Here is a 14,828-nt window from a genome sequence, read left to right as displayed (position 1 = left end):
GAGGTTTAGGTAAAGAGGCTTCATATATGGAATCCACTCTAAAAGGGTTCAGAAAAAAATAAATAATGAGGGAAGATGGAGGAGGAGTGAGAGAGAGAAAATGACAGATCAAATATGGCAAAATATTAAGCATGGGTGAACATAGGTTTAGTATACAGGAATACTTAACTCTTCTTGCAACTTTTCTTTATGTATGAAAACACTTCAAAATAAATGTTTTAAAATTTAAAAATCCTATAGTAAAGTTATGTCTTATTTTTATAGAATGATTAGAGACAAAGCCATTAATAAAAAACCATTTTTCTGAAGAAATGGAAAGTTGATCTATAACTAAATTATTTAAATATCTTTGTTTTTATTACTGATTATTAATATTTTGTGCATAAAAATGCAATTTAAAGTTACTGACTAGGGATTCTAATAAAAACAGCATTAGACCTGATCTACTGTAATCTAATACGACTTATACAAAAGATCACTGTCCTTGGGCCTTCATTTTTTTCACCTACAGGATAGAAACAGACTACATTATAGAATTGCTGTGAAGATCAATTAAATAATATGCACCAAAGCATTCTCAAAAATGCAAACATGTCACAGATATGTATATTGCATGTACAGGTCCTTGATTAATGACTTTCATGTGTATAAACGGGCATGATTATCAAATTATGATCCTGTAAAAATGACATTTTCTCTAGACTGTATTTTCCAGAGACTGTGTTTTCAGACCCATCTTACAGACATGTAAGAGAAAAACATATATGTTAAAAAATAAGATATCAATATCCCAACTGCAGAAAGAAATCAGTCCACTAGACAATTACCTAAACACTAGGTCTTTCTTCCAAATACTCTGGTTTTCAAAGCTGAAATGCACTTTGGTACCAACAATTGTTACCAGCTATACTTTGGTTGAAAGCCCAAAGATCTGTTTTAAAGGGTAGAGAAATGATGAGAATCGTGATTAATTAGAATATATGCAAGACCAGCAGATGGTTCTCCTAGTGATTGCCAGTATCTATACTATCTTCAAGTAAACAAAATCATGTTTTACAAGCTGTAGAATATATGGTCTTCTTCCTTTGAAATGTAACAACCCTTTCTCCTATATTTAAGGCTATGAAATGGAATAATTTAATTTCCTATTTTAATTAGGTACATCAGTCAAGTAAAGAAAGTTTACTAAAAATTAGTTTTTGATTAATTTTGCTAAAACCTCTGTTTTTTTCTTTCTTAGAAAATTTTTTGTCATTCAGAGTACTATCACTTTAATTTACCCATATTTCTTATTTAAAATTTACTTTTCAAAGCAGACATTCATTTTGGCAAATTAAAAAAAAAATGAGTCAGTTAAGGATACCCTGTTTCTCATAACGTGAAACCAAATGCCACCCTCCAAAGCTGACAGGCAAAGAGCTTGGATGACTGCTACAAATGGATGTCAGCTGACATCCATCTCCCCCAGCTGAATCATTCTTTCTAAAAACTAGTATCTCATCCGGTAAAAGGTCTGAGCCATCATTCGGGGCTTTGTATGCATCCAATGGGAACTATTTACAATCATTACTTCTACAATTCATTATAATATTTGAATGTCTACTATTTGCAAGGCAAAGTGCCAGATGATATGAAAAATACAGCTCCATCTTCCAGGTGTTCACATTAGAAAGAGTATAAATAACTTTATAAATAAAGTTATGTTCACAAAACATAGTTTTAATACAAGTTAGAAAATGACAAGGACCCAAATAGAGAGAAAAACAATATAGTTTAGGAGTTCACAGGAGGGAGCCATTACTCTCTCCTTTAACACTGTGATTGCTTAGGAAGAGAAAATGAACTGACTGATTAAAAGGCAATTTACAATCTGATTTGCATATGCTAACTAATACCCATAACAACAACAATAATAACTACTTGCTATGTGTTAGTCACTACGCTGAGATCCCATAGACATTACCTTATTAAATGCTAACAACACCTTAAAGGTATTATTAATCTCTTTACAGATTAAACAAATGAAGCTCAAAAAAATTGCCCAAGATCCTACAATTATGAAGTTTAGGAGGAGAAATACAACTCCAGAGTCCTTATTCTTTCCAGTACCCCAGGCTCATATAGGCTTAGGTACTTAGATAACCATGCTGGCAGTGTCCTACCCTTAATGGATCCCAAGTATGCTTTCAGAAAGGGGGCTTTCTCCAACCTCTACACTCCAGTAAACCATCTGCACACACCCTTGGGTGATGTCCTCTCACCACGGAAGCACTATCTACCACAGTTACACCCACAGACATTCACCACAATTACACCCAAAGATATTGCTGTTTTGATAAGAGTCATGAGATTCATTCCTGCCTCACCAGCATGTTCCGGACAGGTGCTCAGCATTCATCTGGATGTGGCAGCAACCACCCAACTCAGGAAAAATGCCAGATGTTCCAACAATAGATGTTACAGTTATCTATTTTTACTCTGGCAGCTCATTGAGGTTTTTATCATTTTTAGCTGTAAAATAAAGAGAGAGACCCTCTTATGGTAAAGTCCTGTTTTCCATGAAAAACTTTCACTCTCTCAAGCATGAGCAGCTTTCCTCTTGATTTGTGTCTGAACCATGAGAAAAAACATCACAGATGCAGTCTGCATTGTACTAAGAACATATGCATGCTTTTAAATCACTTTTATCTTACTTTTTACTAATGTAACCCTGAAACATAAAATATGTTCTTTTTTTTTTTTCATTCACTGTTATGGGAAGAACAGATGGTAGAGGGGTTAGATTAAAGTAATACAGCATGTCCATTAAAATAACCCCCACTGCTGGGCTGCTCCCTCAAACAGGAGTTGTGTTTACTATAAAGAATGGCTTTGGCTTCCACACAGTGGAAATTACTGGGGGCTTTCTCAAGGATAAACATCAGGGTAAGAGAGAAACTAATGTTATAATCAAATGCATTTTAAAACGACAATTATGCAAGATATTTTGCTAATCTGAGAGGCTGACTGAAAACATGTGCCTGTGATAATGTAACTGAACAGCAGTGAAATAATAGAGTCCATTTCTAACCTGAGTAAACTGTAACATCTAGAAATCATAACTAAGTGAAACTGCAAAGAGGATATCGAATAGACATTATTTTCTACATTCCCGCTCTCCTAAAAGTGGTAGGTAGAAATTTTTTGCTGCCACTTCATATTTAATTCGTTGTCTTATTAATCAACAGCAAGAATAATTCTATGCAGAATATACGTTAAGAATGGCTAAGTATAACCTGATTTCTACACAAGTCTCACAAATATGTAGCTTTGGGGGGAAAAAACCTCATGAAATTTTTAATGAAATTCAGTTTAATGTCATAGAGCTCCAAAAGAGGTAATCTTTAAAAAAAACTACCTCAAGAAAAATTAGAGAATGCATTTGAAAGAAAAAAACAAAACAAAACAATCTTGAGTAACATTCCAGAGTTGAGGATGGTTTCACTAGAGGAATTGAGCAATAAATATTTCCATTTATACTATAAGTAATTAGAAAGCAAATACTCAAATTCAATTATTAGAAACTTTAATTACATTGGTCATGTCTTTCTTCATTTTAGGAAATTGTGTAAATTTCAAAATCAATTGTGTAAATTTCAAAATCAATTGTTAGGAATGTGTTCACAAGATTTTTCACTCATTTTTCAAGTGTTCCACTTACAGTTCAACCTATTATTTATTGCGATATTATTTTTAAGTTTAGTTATTTTTAGCTCAAAGAATATTCTGGTGAGAAATCTTTTATACCTGTAAAATCTCTGACATATTTTATGAAGTAGAAACATGGGAAGTTTTTTAACATGCTTTAAATGTGGTTTGAAATGTCATAAGCCTTCTCTTAATCCACCCCCCACAGTTACAAAAATGTTCCTGGGATTTGGTTCACTCATTTTTCTCACAGAATAGTAACCATAGTCGACATCTCATTAGCTGTCAGGGTGATGTACAGCTGGAAGGGAACCAGCACTCCGGACTAGAGGCCGGGTTTCCTGCATTGTAATTCTATAAGGAATCTCCTATAGAGGTCCATATGGAGAGAGCTGTTCCCAAACCATGAAATCCACAATCCACATCCTTTTGTAAATTCAAAGGTACGGTACTAAAGGCTTGCTGGAATTTCCATTGCACTGAAGATTTTAAACAGGTAGTAAACATAGAATAAATATTTAAATAAGCTTTTTAATGTCCTGGTGTACACAGCTATAAATGATCAAGAATATCCCAACTTGCAAAGGTAATACAGAAACAGCTCTAGCCCATTGGGTAAATCCTGGGTGTCCAGGATGAGTAGCCAGTTTTTATGATAATCTTCTATTAGGAGCTTCCAGCATAAGCCAGATTCACTTCCATCCTTTCACCGATACTCTCACTTTCTGGTTTTTCACATATAAGTGGCAGATTAGATGAGCTTGAATTAGATGGATACAGGTGGTGCCACCTGCTCACACCTTACTGCAGCATTGTTTGGTCATCCACTGTTTTATTCTGGGTCTGGACAAAGGACGGGCTGCCCAAGCTGCTCTTGGCAGTGTCCTAGAATGGAGCCAACAGCTTGGCCTTCTGCACAGTGAAAGAGATCTATCAGATTTATAATTTTGTGAAAAGAAATTGAAGCTCAAAGGCCCTCTATTGATTTAATCAATTTCAAACTGTTTTATGTAAATAGAAGGATGGACCTACCTATCTTCTTCTAAGCCAAGCTCAGTAAAATAATGAGGAAAACTATTAAAACTGTTATAACTCTGTATTAAACAATATACATCAGAACTCTGACCTTCAAACACAGCAATCCAATGCACTATAATATGCCAAGGGGGTTTCCTTAAAATTTATGAAAGACAGAAGAGTTAAAGAAATCTAGATTTTTTAAAGATATCCAAATCCAGTGTTCTTAACTCTAGAAGGTTCTCATTACTAGAGTCTCAAAACCCACCAAGAACTTCCAAATAAGGCACTGATCTCTTTAATTTCACTGTTTATTTTTAACTAAATTTGATTTTATAGATTTTGCTATAATAAATTTTCCTGGGTACATCTTGGAAATGATGGGTTCAGCAGAATCACACATTCCAGCTATCACTTCCATTAAGCCAGAAGCAGAGGCTTTCCATTTGATTCAGCCCAGCTGTTTTACCTGCTGCCCAATTTCCTTTTTGACATTATATCTCCCCCAGATCCAAATCATCCTATGTTATAAAATAGAGACGTGTTTAACATGAATTATGCCTCACAGCCAGGGATCTGTGGGGACAAGAGATGGTGCTGCAGCTGTAGTGTTGGGGGTGCATAGGATTTAAGCTCAAAAGGAAAGGTGTCCTCATGGAGAGGACACAGCAGACTCCAGTTAGAGTGCAGAGCTGATGTAGGGGTAGCTGAAGGAGCAGGCAGTACAACCTGGGTCAGATTGTAGAGATTGGACCTCATTCTGTAATCAATAAGGAGCTTCTGTAGGTTTTTAAATAGGGCCAGGGGTAAGGATGGATGAGTTGGGTACATGGCAAAACTGATATTTCAAAAAGATTACTCTGGCAGAAACGATCAGAGACAGAAAGAAGAACAAGGAGAATGATAAAGTAGTCTAAATGTGATGGAGTGTTCTGGAGACTCTGGAACCAGAAAGAGACAATGGGGATGGGGCAGAAGAGGAGCCAAGGGCCAAGAAACATGATGAAGGAGCACGGCCTCATAATCGTTATGTCCAGAAGATCAAAAACCAAACCATAAAACAATCAAATCTATCCCTTACACAGCATACTAAGACTAATGGTATAGTACCAAAATGTGTGGAGCTATTGAAAGAAGAATAGCATCTACTAATCATGGGAACTGAGCCCTGGAACCAGGGATATGCCCATAAACAAGGACATGTTCCTGAGGTGGAAGACAGAGCCAAACAGCATTTCTTGCACAGACACTCACATTATTTTGCAATTAAAACACAAACAGAGGAAGCAAATATCAGCTGTCATATCTTTCCATTGTTTCACTGGAGATGACAGAGGGAACATAATCAGAAAACCCACTTCAGGATGGATATGGATGGTTCTTTGCCTCTGCATGTTCATAGTTTCACACTTGAAAGAGTCTGTAGCTTCCACCACATCTAATTCCTCCTAAGCACCTAGGTATTTGATTCGTACTGAAGGATTTGGCATTTGTAAAATCATCTCTAGGTTGTTTGCAAGCATATCTTCTAGGTTATAAATTCCTTAGTAGCAGATTATTTTCCCTCCTATTGTTTTTATACCTCTACAAACAATTAACAAAGTATTCCCACTCTTTCAAATATATTTGTTTATTAAATCATTCCATTAACATTTAGTAAGTAAATATGTGGAAGATACCATACTAGATGCTGGGACAGGTGAGGGGTGGAAATCAAATAGACATGGTTACTACTTTCAAAGAAATTATGGGCCAACACAGGAGATATGGCATATCCAAAAGGTGGTAGAATATACACTATTCTAAATAGAGGTCAAAAGGAGAGATATAACTGTTATATATCATGAAAGAAATTGCACTCAATCTGGGCCTTAGAAAATAGGCAGAATTTTGAAAAATGCATGAGCTCAAGCATGGAGGTAGGTAAGGACAATACATTCAGCAAATAATGAGCAGAGGGGTCTGTCTGGATCACAGGGTTCAGGTAATTTAGGATCCAATTATAAGTGACAGCTAAGGTGGTGGAAGGTCTGCAAGAACTGACATGACCAGTGGTCTTTTAAGGTCAATCTGGGAGGCAGGGCAGACTAGATAGGAAAATTTCCCAAACTGGGGAAAAAATTAATATGTATTACAATCCTCCATTGAGGGATACCTTAGGACACAGGTGATGAGAAATGAAGGGTAAATGAGTGAAGAGAGAGAAAACCACAGCTGCGAGATTGAACATGAATCTGGTCCTTGATGGGGGCATCCAGGGGGTACAGGGATTTAGTAGCTGTCATCCCATAGCCCCACTGCAAACAAGAATAAATTTGACCCACTGATAACTCCCCATGGCATGCAGGTCTCTAGACCTAGATATCATTCACTGTCAGCCCCCAACTCCCACCTCCAGACCACTGCTGAAAGGGCAGGCCTACCCATAACACACACCACCACAACTACCACCACTGCCTCCACCACATGCCTTTATTACATACATACCACCCTGTTTATATTCTCCATTTACATTTTACTGAATCTGTAAGCTCTCAGGGGCAAGGACTGTATCCCCAGAGGCAAGGACTATATCTCCAGAATATCTCATCACTCCCCTGTTTCTTCCTGCACCCACCCTATCACCTTTGTGGGCTCATCCATTGATTCATTCATGCACTCATTCAGTAACTACTAAGGAGTTTCAGGTGCCCAGGGCAATCAGGTGCCTGGTTATCAAGAGCAACATCTCCTGTCCTAATGAACCTTAAGAGTCCCCATTAACTTCCTCCGATATTTTTTTCCCTTTTATCTTCTCATTTTGGCTAAATTTCATTCCATCTCCCTCATTGAAGCTGCTGTTTCTATTTTTTCTTTTTATTGATCTTTTCCTAGTCAATAATGTCCTGCTGCCTTACTTATAAATCTAATGGGACTAACTCTAGCCATCTGTTTATTTAAATTTTTGTGAGATTTGTTGTCATTGCATTCTCACTCTTGGGAATGCATTGTATGTGACATATATCACTATATGTTGTAATATTGTCATAAAAAAAATCAATGAACCAGTTAAGATATCTGCCCACTTGAGTAAACTAACAAAAAGCATATGGTCCTATTTCTAATCCACATACCTAGCTTATCTACCATAAATATGGACCTTTCCTTTACCGATATCTTATACTATCATGCCCCAAAGCAACATCAGAGACAAAGAAATTTCCTATAGTGGCTTAGGGAGACTGTACCAGAACCCACCACTTTTGCCTCTCCCCACTGCTGTTCCCTTCCATCTCATCACCCATTCTATCCATCATACTTCCTACAATGTCACCTGTCTCTGCAGACTCCCTTAATAAGATTGCTCCTTTATCCTGCACATCCCCACATCAAATCCATGTGTCCTTTGTAGCAGACTTCACTAGCCTATTTCAAATAAGACACCTGGGTTCCTCCTAAACCCCTGTGCTCAGTGAGGATAGAGAAGCAGGGTTAGTGACAGGTCCATTTGGGAGTCTAAGAAAGCTGATAAATGGGGAAGTGTGTCATCAGGGAGTGATCCCATAAAGTGATCATGGAGAAAACCTGTTAGTAATCAGGGAAGGATGGGCACCAGCCAACAGCCATGGACGCCTGTCTGCCCATCCATATAATATTCAACTAAATGCAAGTGTTAGTAAAAACCAAAGCACAAATCTGTAACACAGAGGTCAAAATGTTTTAATTTATGAAGATGATCTAGAAAGACTATAAAGGTTCACTCTAATAATCTGATATTTCTAGAAAAAAAGGAGATTGATCTCAAGTTCATACATGGCCAGAAAATATAAACAAGTCTATATTTTTGAGAATAGTGTATATTCTATACAGTGTAAAAATTTCTGAAAAGATAACTTCATTTTTTTGCAGTATGTATTAAAATCTTTTTGTTGCTAATGGTTAAGGATTACATATTCTCATGTTGCATACAAAACATGAAATGAAGGGATGTCTATCCTGGTAGTGGTAAAGTACTATGTATAAGGAAGAACTATACTGAAGAAATCTTGGTCCTTCTTTTCTTTGTAATTTAAAAAGGCAGCATTGCAGTCCCTGGTGTATTTTTGAGGCCAAATGAACTTTTGCAGAAAGAGTTTCTACCTTTACCAAAAGGAAGCCAGGTAGCTGGCAATGAAAATTAAAAGGGTTCTGTGGAATTATTTAAAACTTGCAAGTGTTACAGTGTACCTCTAGGAAGTGATTAAATACCTTCAGATTTCAGAAGCGTAACCTGCCGCATGTTTGCCCTGTTGTTATGGAATTATATAGTGGATTGGTTATTAGTGACGAGGGAAAAACCTAAAGGAGGGAAGGATGATGCAGTAAAGTAGGAGGGTACATATTGGCTGTAATTATTTTCATGAAAATAAACCCAATAACAATGAAATATAACTGTCATAAAGATAAGACGGCTACTATAGAGCAGCATAGTAGCTATCTTCAGAGTCTTTAGAAATTAACTATAATATTTCTTACAACAATTTTCTTGAAACCATTCAGAACAATTCTATTTTGACCTATCTTGTCCCAAGTAATACATAGAGGTGTAAAGGTGATTGAGTCATTCATTAAGTGACTCTAATATAATCAAGTCTAAAATCATTCCCAAGGGCATTGCATACCAGAAGGGGACCTGAAAGTTCATCACTGCTGCAGGCTGGTACTGGCAGTGAATTACAATTTGTGCATGTCTTGCATGTTCTAACAAGGCTGCTTAAATAATTCCAAAAAGCAGTGTTACTGTTTGCCATTCTTCAAACATTTGTGAGAAATGTCTAGATATGTTTTTAATGAACGTAATAGAAGAAAGAACCTAATAAATAATATAGATAGAATTATTGAAACACCATTTTTATAACTAATAAAAGGCATAAGCCTGTTACCCTCTGAGGTCAGTTTTGCTCTGGAAACTGCCTCTTTAAAATGCTGATGAAAATTGCATCCCACAAATATGTAAACATAAAAATAACAACAACAAAATATTTTTCTCTTTTTTTGAGAAAAGAGGAAGTATTTAAAATTAAACACAATTAAAAACTTAATTATTCAGTAACTAAAAATGCATTTATTATGTGTCTATTAATAATATGTAAGTGGAAATTCAGTACAAGTGTGTCATAAGCTATAGAAAGTAAGCTTTATCTTTTACTAAAGTTTAGTTGACATACAGTATTATATTAGTTTTAGGTACAAACCATAATGATTCAACATTTCTATTCCTTATGATATGATCATGACAATGTTGGTCTAGGAAACATATGTCACCATACAAAGTTATTGCAATAATACTATTTTTCCTATGCTGTATATTATATTCCCATGACTTTTTTTTATATAACTGGAGGTTTGTACCTCTTATTCCCCTTCACCTTTCCCCCAATTCTCCTACTACCTTCCTCCATAGCACTACCAGTTTGTTCTCTCTCTCTCTCTCTCTCTCTCTCTCTCTCTCTCTCTCTCTATATATATATATATATATATATATATATATATATACATATATATATATATATCTGTTTCTGTTTTTGTTTTGAGTTTTAGACTCCACAAGTATGTGAATTCATACAGTACTTGTCTTTCTCTATCTGACTTACTTCACTTAGCATAGTAACCTCTAGGTTCATCCATTTTGTTGCAAATGACAAGATTTTCTTCTTTTCATGGCTGAGTAATATTTCACTACATATAGATACCACATCTTTATCCATTTATCTATCAATGGACACCTAGGTTACTTTCATATCTTGCTATTGTGAATAATGCTGCAATGAACATAGGGGGTGCATGTATCTTTCGAAAAGGCAACCTACTGAATGGGAGGAGATATTTGCAAATGACACATCTGATAAGGAATTAATATCCAAATATACATAAAGAATTTATATAATTCAACATCAAAATAACAAACAATCCAATTGGGTAGAGGACCTGAACAGATAGTTTCTTCAAAGAAGGCATACAGATGGCCAACAGACATGTAAAAAATATTCAACATCACTAATCATCTGGGAAATGCAAATAAAAACTACAATGAGATATCACTTCACACCCATTAGAATGGCTATTATCAAAAAGACAACAAATAACAAGTGTTAGTAGGGATGTGGAGAAAAGGTAACCTTCTTGCACTGTTGGTGAGATTGTATATTGGTGCAGCCAGAATGGAAAATAGTATGAAGGTTCCTAAAAGTATTTTTAAATAGAACTACCATGCAACCCAGAAATTCCACTTCTGGATGGGTATTTATCTGAAGAAAAAGTAAGCTTTAAATGTAATTTCAAAATAAACCTATAATAACCAAAATATATCTATAACAAGAAGAGGTGCAAGCAGCCAAAGACCGAAATTTGCCCATTCTTCCTATACAACACCTTTACTTCAGTAAAGAACTTTAGTTCAGACCTTCATGCACTCACACCAAGACTATCAATGTGAGTCTCCTAAGTAGTTTGCTTGCTTCAACCACATGAATGCTCTCATTTTCTATTCAAAACCTTTACTAGTTCTCCACAAAACAAACTCTAAACTCCTTGGCCAAGTAGGTAGTTAGCACCATTTAATGCTTCCAAACATATCACCCCTAGCCCACATTCACAGGGACCTACCCTCCTGCACTTCACCTCGAAGTCCAGTCACACGAACAATGCATTCCTGAATTTCTTCATAATCTTGGTCATCCTGAAGTATCCTCTCCTTTCCCTTATGCCCACATACCTGAATTCTACCCTCAAAACCAGATCACCTACAACAACTTCCCCAACCATCCAGGCTAGAGTCCCTGTAGCTGACACCACTTGTAAAGCCCTTTGTATACACCATCTCCTATATACTATATATTCAAATATATAACTTATTCCAACTGTACTACAAAATTTAAGAACACTTCATACACCACTTCTTTATATTATAGTACCTTTTACCCAACCTCTGCCCTCCTTAACCACAATGGCCAGCATAACATCTTTCTGATGCAGGTGCTCAGCTAGCATCTACTGACTCAAATATGTATTGCATGAAAATTAAAAACTAACAAGAATAAATATGAACCAAATAAGACTTTTGAGAAGCTGAATATCGTTTTCTTTAAAATTCTTGAGGATTTGGAATTCAAGATGATGGTATAGTAATAAGTTTGCCCAAGATCCATGCTTTTCCAATGTGTCCCCAGAAAATCCTCTGCTTACCCCATGACTATGCACTACAAATCCATGTTATCTTGTCTATCAATCACCCACAATTATCTAAAGTAAACACAATTAAAGAACAACCTTTACTAGACGCATAAATGTTAAATAAACTTAATTCATGACTGTGCAATTTCAAGTGAGACATATGGCTAAAATTCTAAGGACTGCATTTATGTATGTATTTACCACAAAAATAAACACACAAACATCAAGAGAAATCCTAAGACATATGTGTGTACATGTGCATGATTTTTATACCTCATAGAACATTTCTAGAATAAAGCACAATTTCAGAGAGGGAAAATGAGGGAATAAAAGGGGATATTTTACTTTCCACTATTCTGTATTACTTTTTTTAAAAACCATAGAATATGTATAATTTTCAAATTAACTCATATCCCCCCCACACACAAGAAACAACCTAATGGCAGTTAGAACATTTTTTTAATTAGTAGTTACTTTTAAAGTAAACAAATAAAAATTTTAGACATTAAGAGCTGAGCATGAAAGAAAACATAACTTAGTGAGGTTTTGGAAGTTCAATGGGGATATTTTGTTCTGTATAATAGACAAACTCCTTAACTTAGCACTTCCTAATTTAAATTATTTCATCTATGTGCCAACACTCCTATATATTTGATAGAATTACCAAAAGATATAATCCACCCTTTCAAATAGTAAAAGAGAAAGTAAACTTGTCCCAAGGTACAAGATACTAATAAGAAAAGCTTCTCAGCTGTTCAATAAAATTCCTCCTCCACAGTGACTTTAAATCAAATGCACTTTATAAGTAAAGTGCTCCGTCCTCGTAACAGAAGGTAACTGCTGGAAAATGTCTAGGCATCACACATCTACTTCTCTCTCTTTTATCAAAGCAAAGACATCTGGTCTTTTGTGGGAGATTTTAAACCATGTGACATAAGTCTCCTGAAGCCATGATCTTCTCATCTTCATATACTAAGCCACTACAATAATCTATCAAATAGTAGCTTCTTAGGGACCATTAGGTCAGTAAATGACATTTCCTCCAACACTCTATACTTGTAAAAATCAACAGAATAATATGCTCTGATAAGTAAGGAATTATTCATTTCTGTACATATTAGATTGCCATTTTTACATTAAAAATATATTAAAAACATAAATGATTAAGGCCTCCTTGATGAAACAACTCCAAATCCAGTTTGGTTTTATATTCGCCCAGGAATCACCTCCTAAGCCATTCTAGTAAATTGCAGGAAGTTCCATGTGACACCCTTAAAGACAGAATAGAAGTGAGGTGGTCATAGGATATTGTGAGTGAGGAAGCCCCAGTTCAGTCCTATTCTCTTCAGGCCAGGCAAGAGTGTACACACCTTGATGCAGTCTAGTAGTTTCTAGATCTCAGTGACTGATCAGAAAAAGAAGATTTTCCTTCCAAGAATCAGGACTCGTCTTTGTACCTTAAAGTGTTTCCGAATGCTTCCTCTGGGTCTCATCAGCTCACCACCTTGCAGAGATGAGAAGAGTTGCTTTTCCTACCACTCCTGCCATCTGGAAGACCCTCTCTGTTTCATTCCTCTCCATAAATAGTCCATCTGTGTTCAAATCTCATGATGAAATGCATCCTTGATCCTTTGCCTCCACTTCTTAATTTCCTTTGACTTCCGTTCCTGTCAATTCTTCTACACCACGCTCTTGTTTTCCATATTTTGCTATGCTGGCTACATCTTTCTGCTTAATCATTGTGTGTGTGTGTGGGGCGGGGGGGGGGGGGGGGTTGGATCAATCTCCTTGAAATAACAAAGTTATAGTTCTGACTGCAAACTGAGACTCTCACAACCTTTATATAAAAGCAGTAAACCACAAGATCTTTTCAAATTTTTACAAGCATGGTTATTTTAAAGAAAAAAAAAAAAGGAGAAAGAAAATAGTTTTAGAAAGCTTTCCAGATTTATAGAGGTTTTAAATTTATTAAAACCAGGTAATTCATTCCAAACAGTTTTTATACTTCTTCCACGATGAGACCAAACCAAGTCACACACAAAAAAGGAATTTGCAAAATTGCAACTCACATACCTGAGGGTATGGGGAAGTCCTGGACTTTGACTTTGAACTGGAGAGTCTGGACTTGGCCCCCTTCCTGGTGTCAGGGATGGTAGGAGTGGAGCTGCTGGCGTAGGAGAAGGTTGGTTTGGAGGCTGAGATCTGATCCAGGGAGAGTTGAAGCCCTTTGTACTCTGTGTCCCTGCAGGGTGGGAGGACATAGCCCTTCATCAGCCACCACAGGCAATGGAATTTATACATTCTCTCACCAGGAATGATAGTAATCCTTATCCAAAAAGGAAGCAAGCGGACATCGGCCAACAACTGATTTCCACAAACACCTTGATTGTTTTAGCAATGCCTTACATTTAACTAATGTGTGTGAATGTAGCTGCCACTTATATACTACAGTCAAATTATATTACATGCTCATGAAAATGTCTTGATTAAAATGTTTTTTCATTATTTTTATAAGTAGGAAAAAAAACCTAATTCACCGTCTTTGAGATTTTGTCTCCTAATTGGTGAGATATGGATTATAAAACCTACTCTAAAGATTTCCTGTATAGGGTGAACTCAACAGACAACTGGCTATCTGATGCTATCTTATTATTGACGAGAAAAATGTCTTCTATCAGCTGTTCCAAGATCAATAATCCTGATAAACATTCCAAATATTCTTACAGCTAGCAAACTAACGTAACCTGATTTATAAATAAGTGAAAAATCCCTAATTAATTCAGTTACCTTAGGATACATCTTATCACCAGTTCTTTGCATTCCTTCCTTCATTCAATAAATTTGTATTAAGCTCCCAATGTATATGGATTTTGTGCTCTGTAGTGATGAGAGGATAGTAAGATATGTAAAGCCCCTCCCCTTGTGCAGATTAT

At 36.1% G+C, this 14,828-nt stretch overlaps 1 protein-coding gene across 1 annotated transcript in view; it reads right to left on the bottom strand.

Moving 5' to 3' along the window:
* Positions 1 to 14,828, bottom strand: part of SIM1 (SIM bHLH transcription factor 1) — a gene marked incomplete at its 3' end in the record, with an annotated part of 73,300 nt that overhangs the window by 20,852 nt on the left and 37,620 nt on the right. Inside the window, exon 10 of the mRNA XM_080664666.1 lies at positions 13,969 to 14,137. Within this exon, the coding sequence (XP_080520792.1) occupies positions 13,969 to 14,137 (169 nt within the window). The remainder of the gene's footprint in view (positions 1 to 13,968; positions 14,138 to 14,828) is intronic.

This window comes from Plecotus auritus (assembly GCF_963455305.1).
Source record: "Plecotus auritus genome assembly, chromosome: 4".
Lineage (NCBI taxonomy): Eukaryota > Metazoa > Chordata > Mammalia > Chiroptera > Vespertilionidae > Plecotus > Plecotus auritus.
This window is presented reverse-complemented; position numbering and strand designations above follow the sequence as displayed.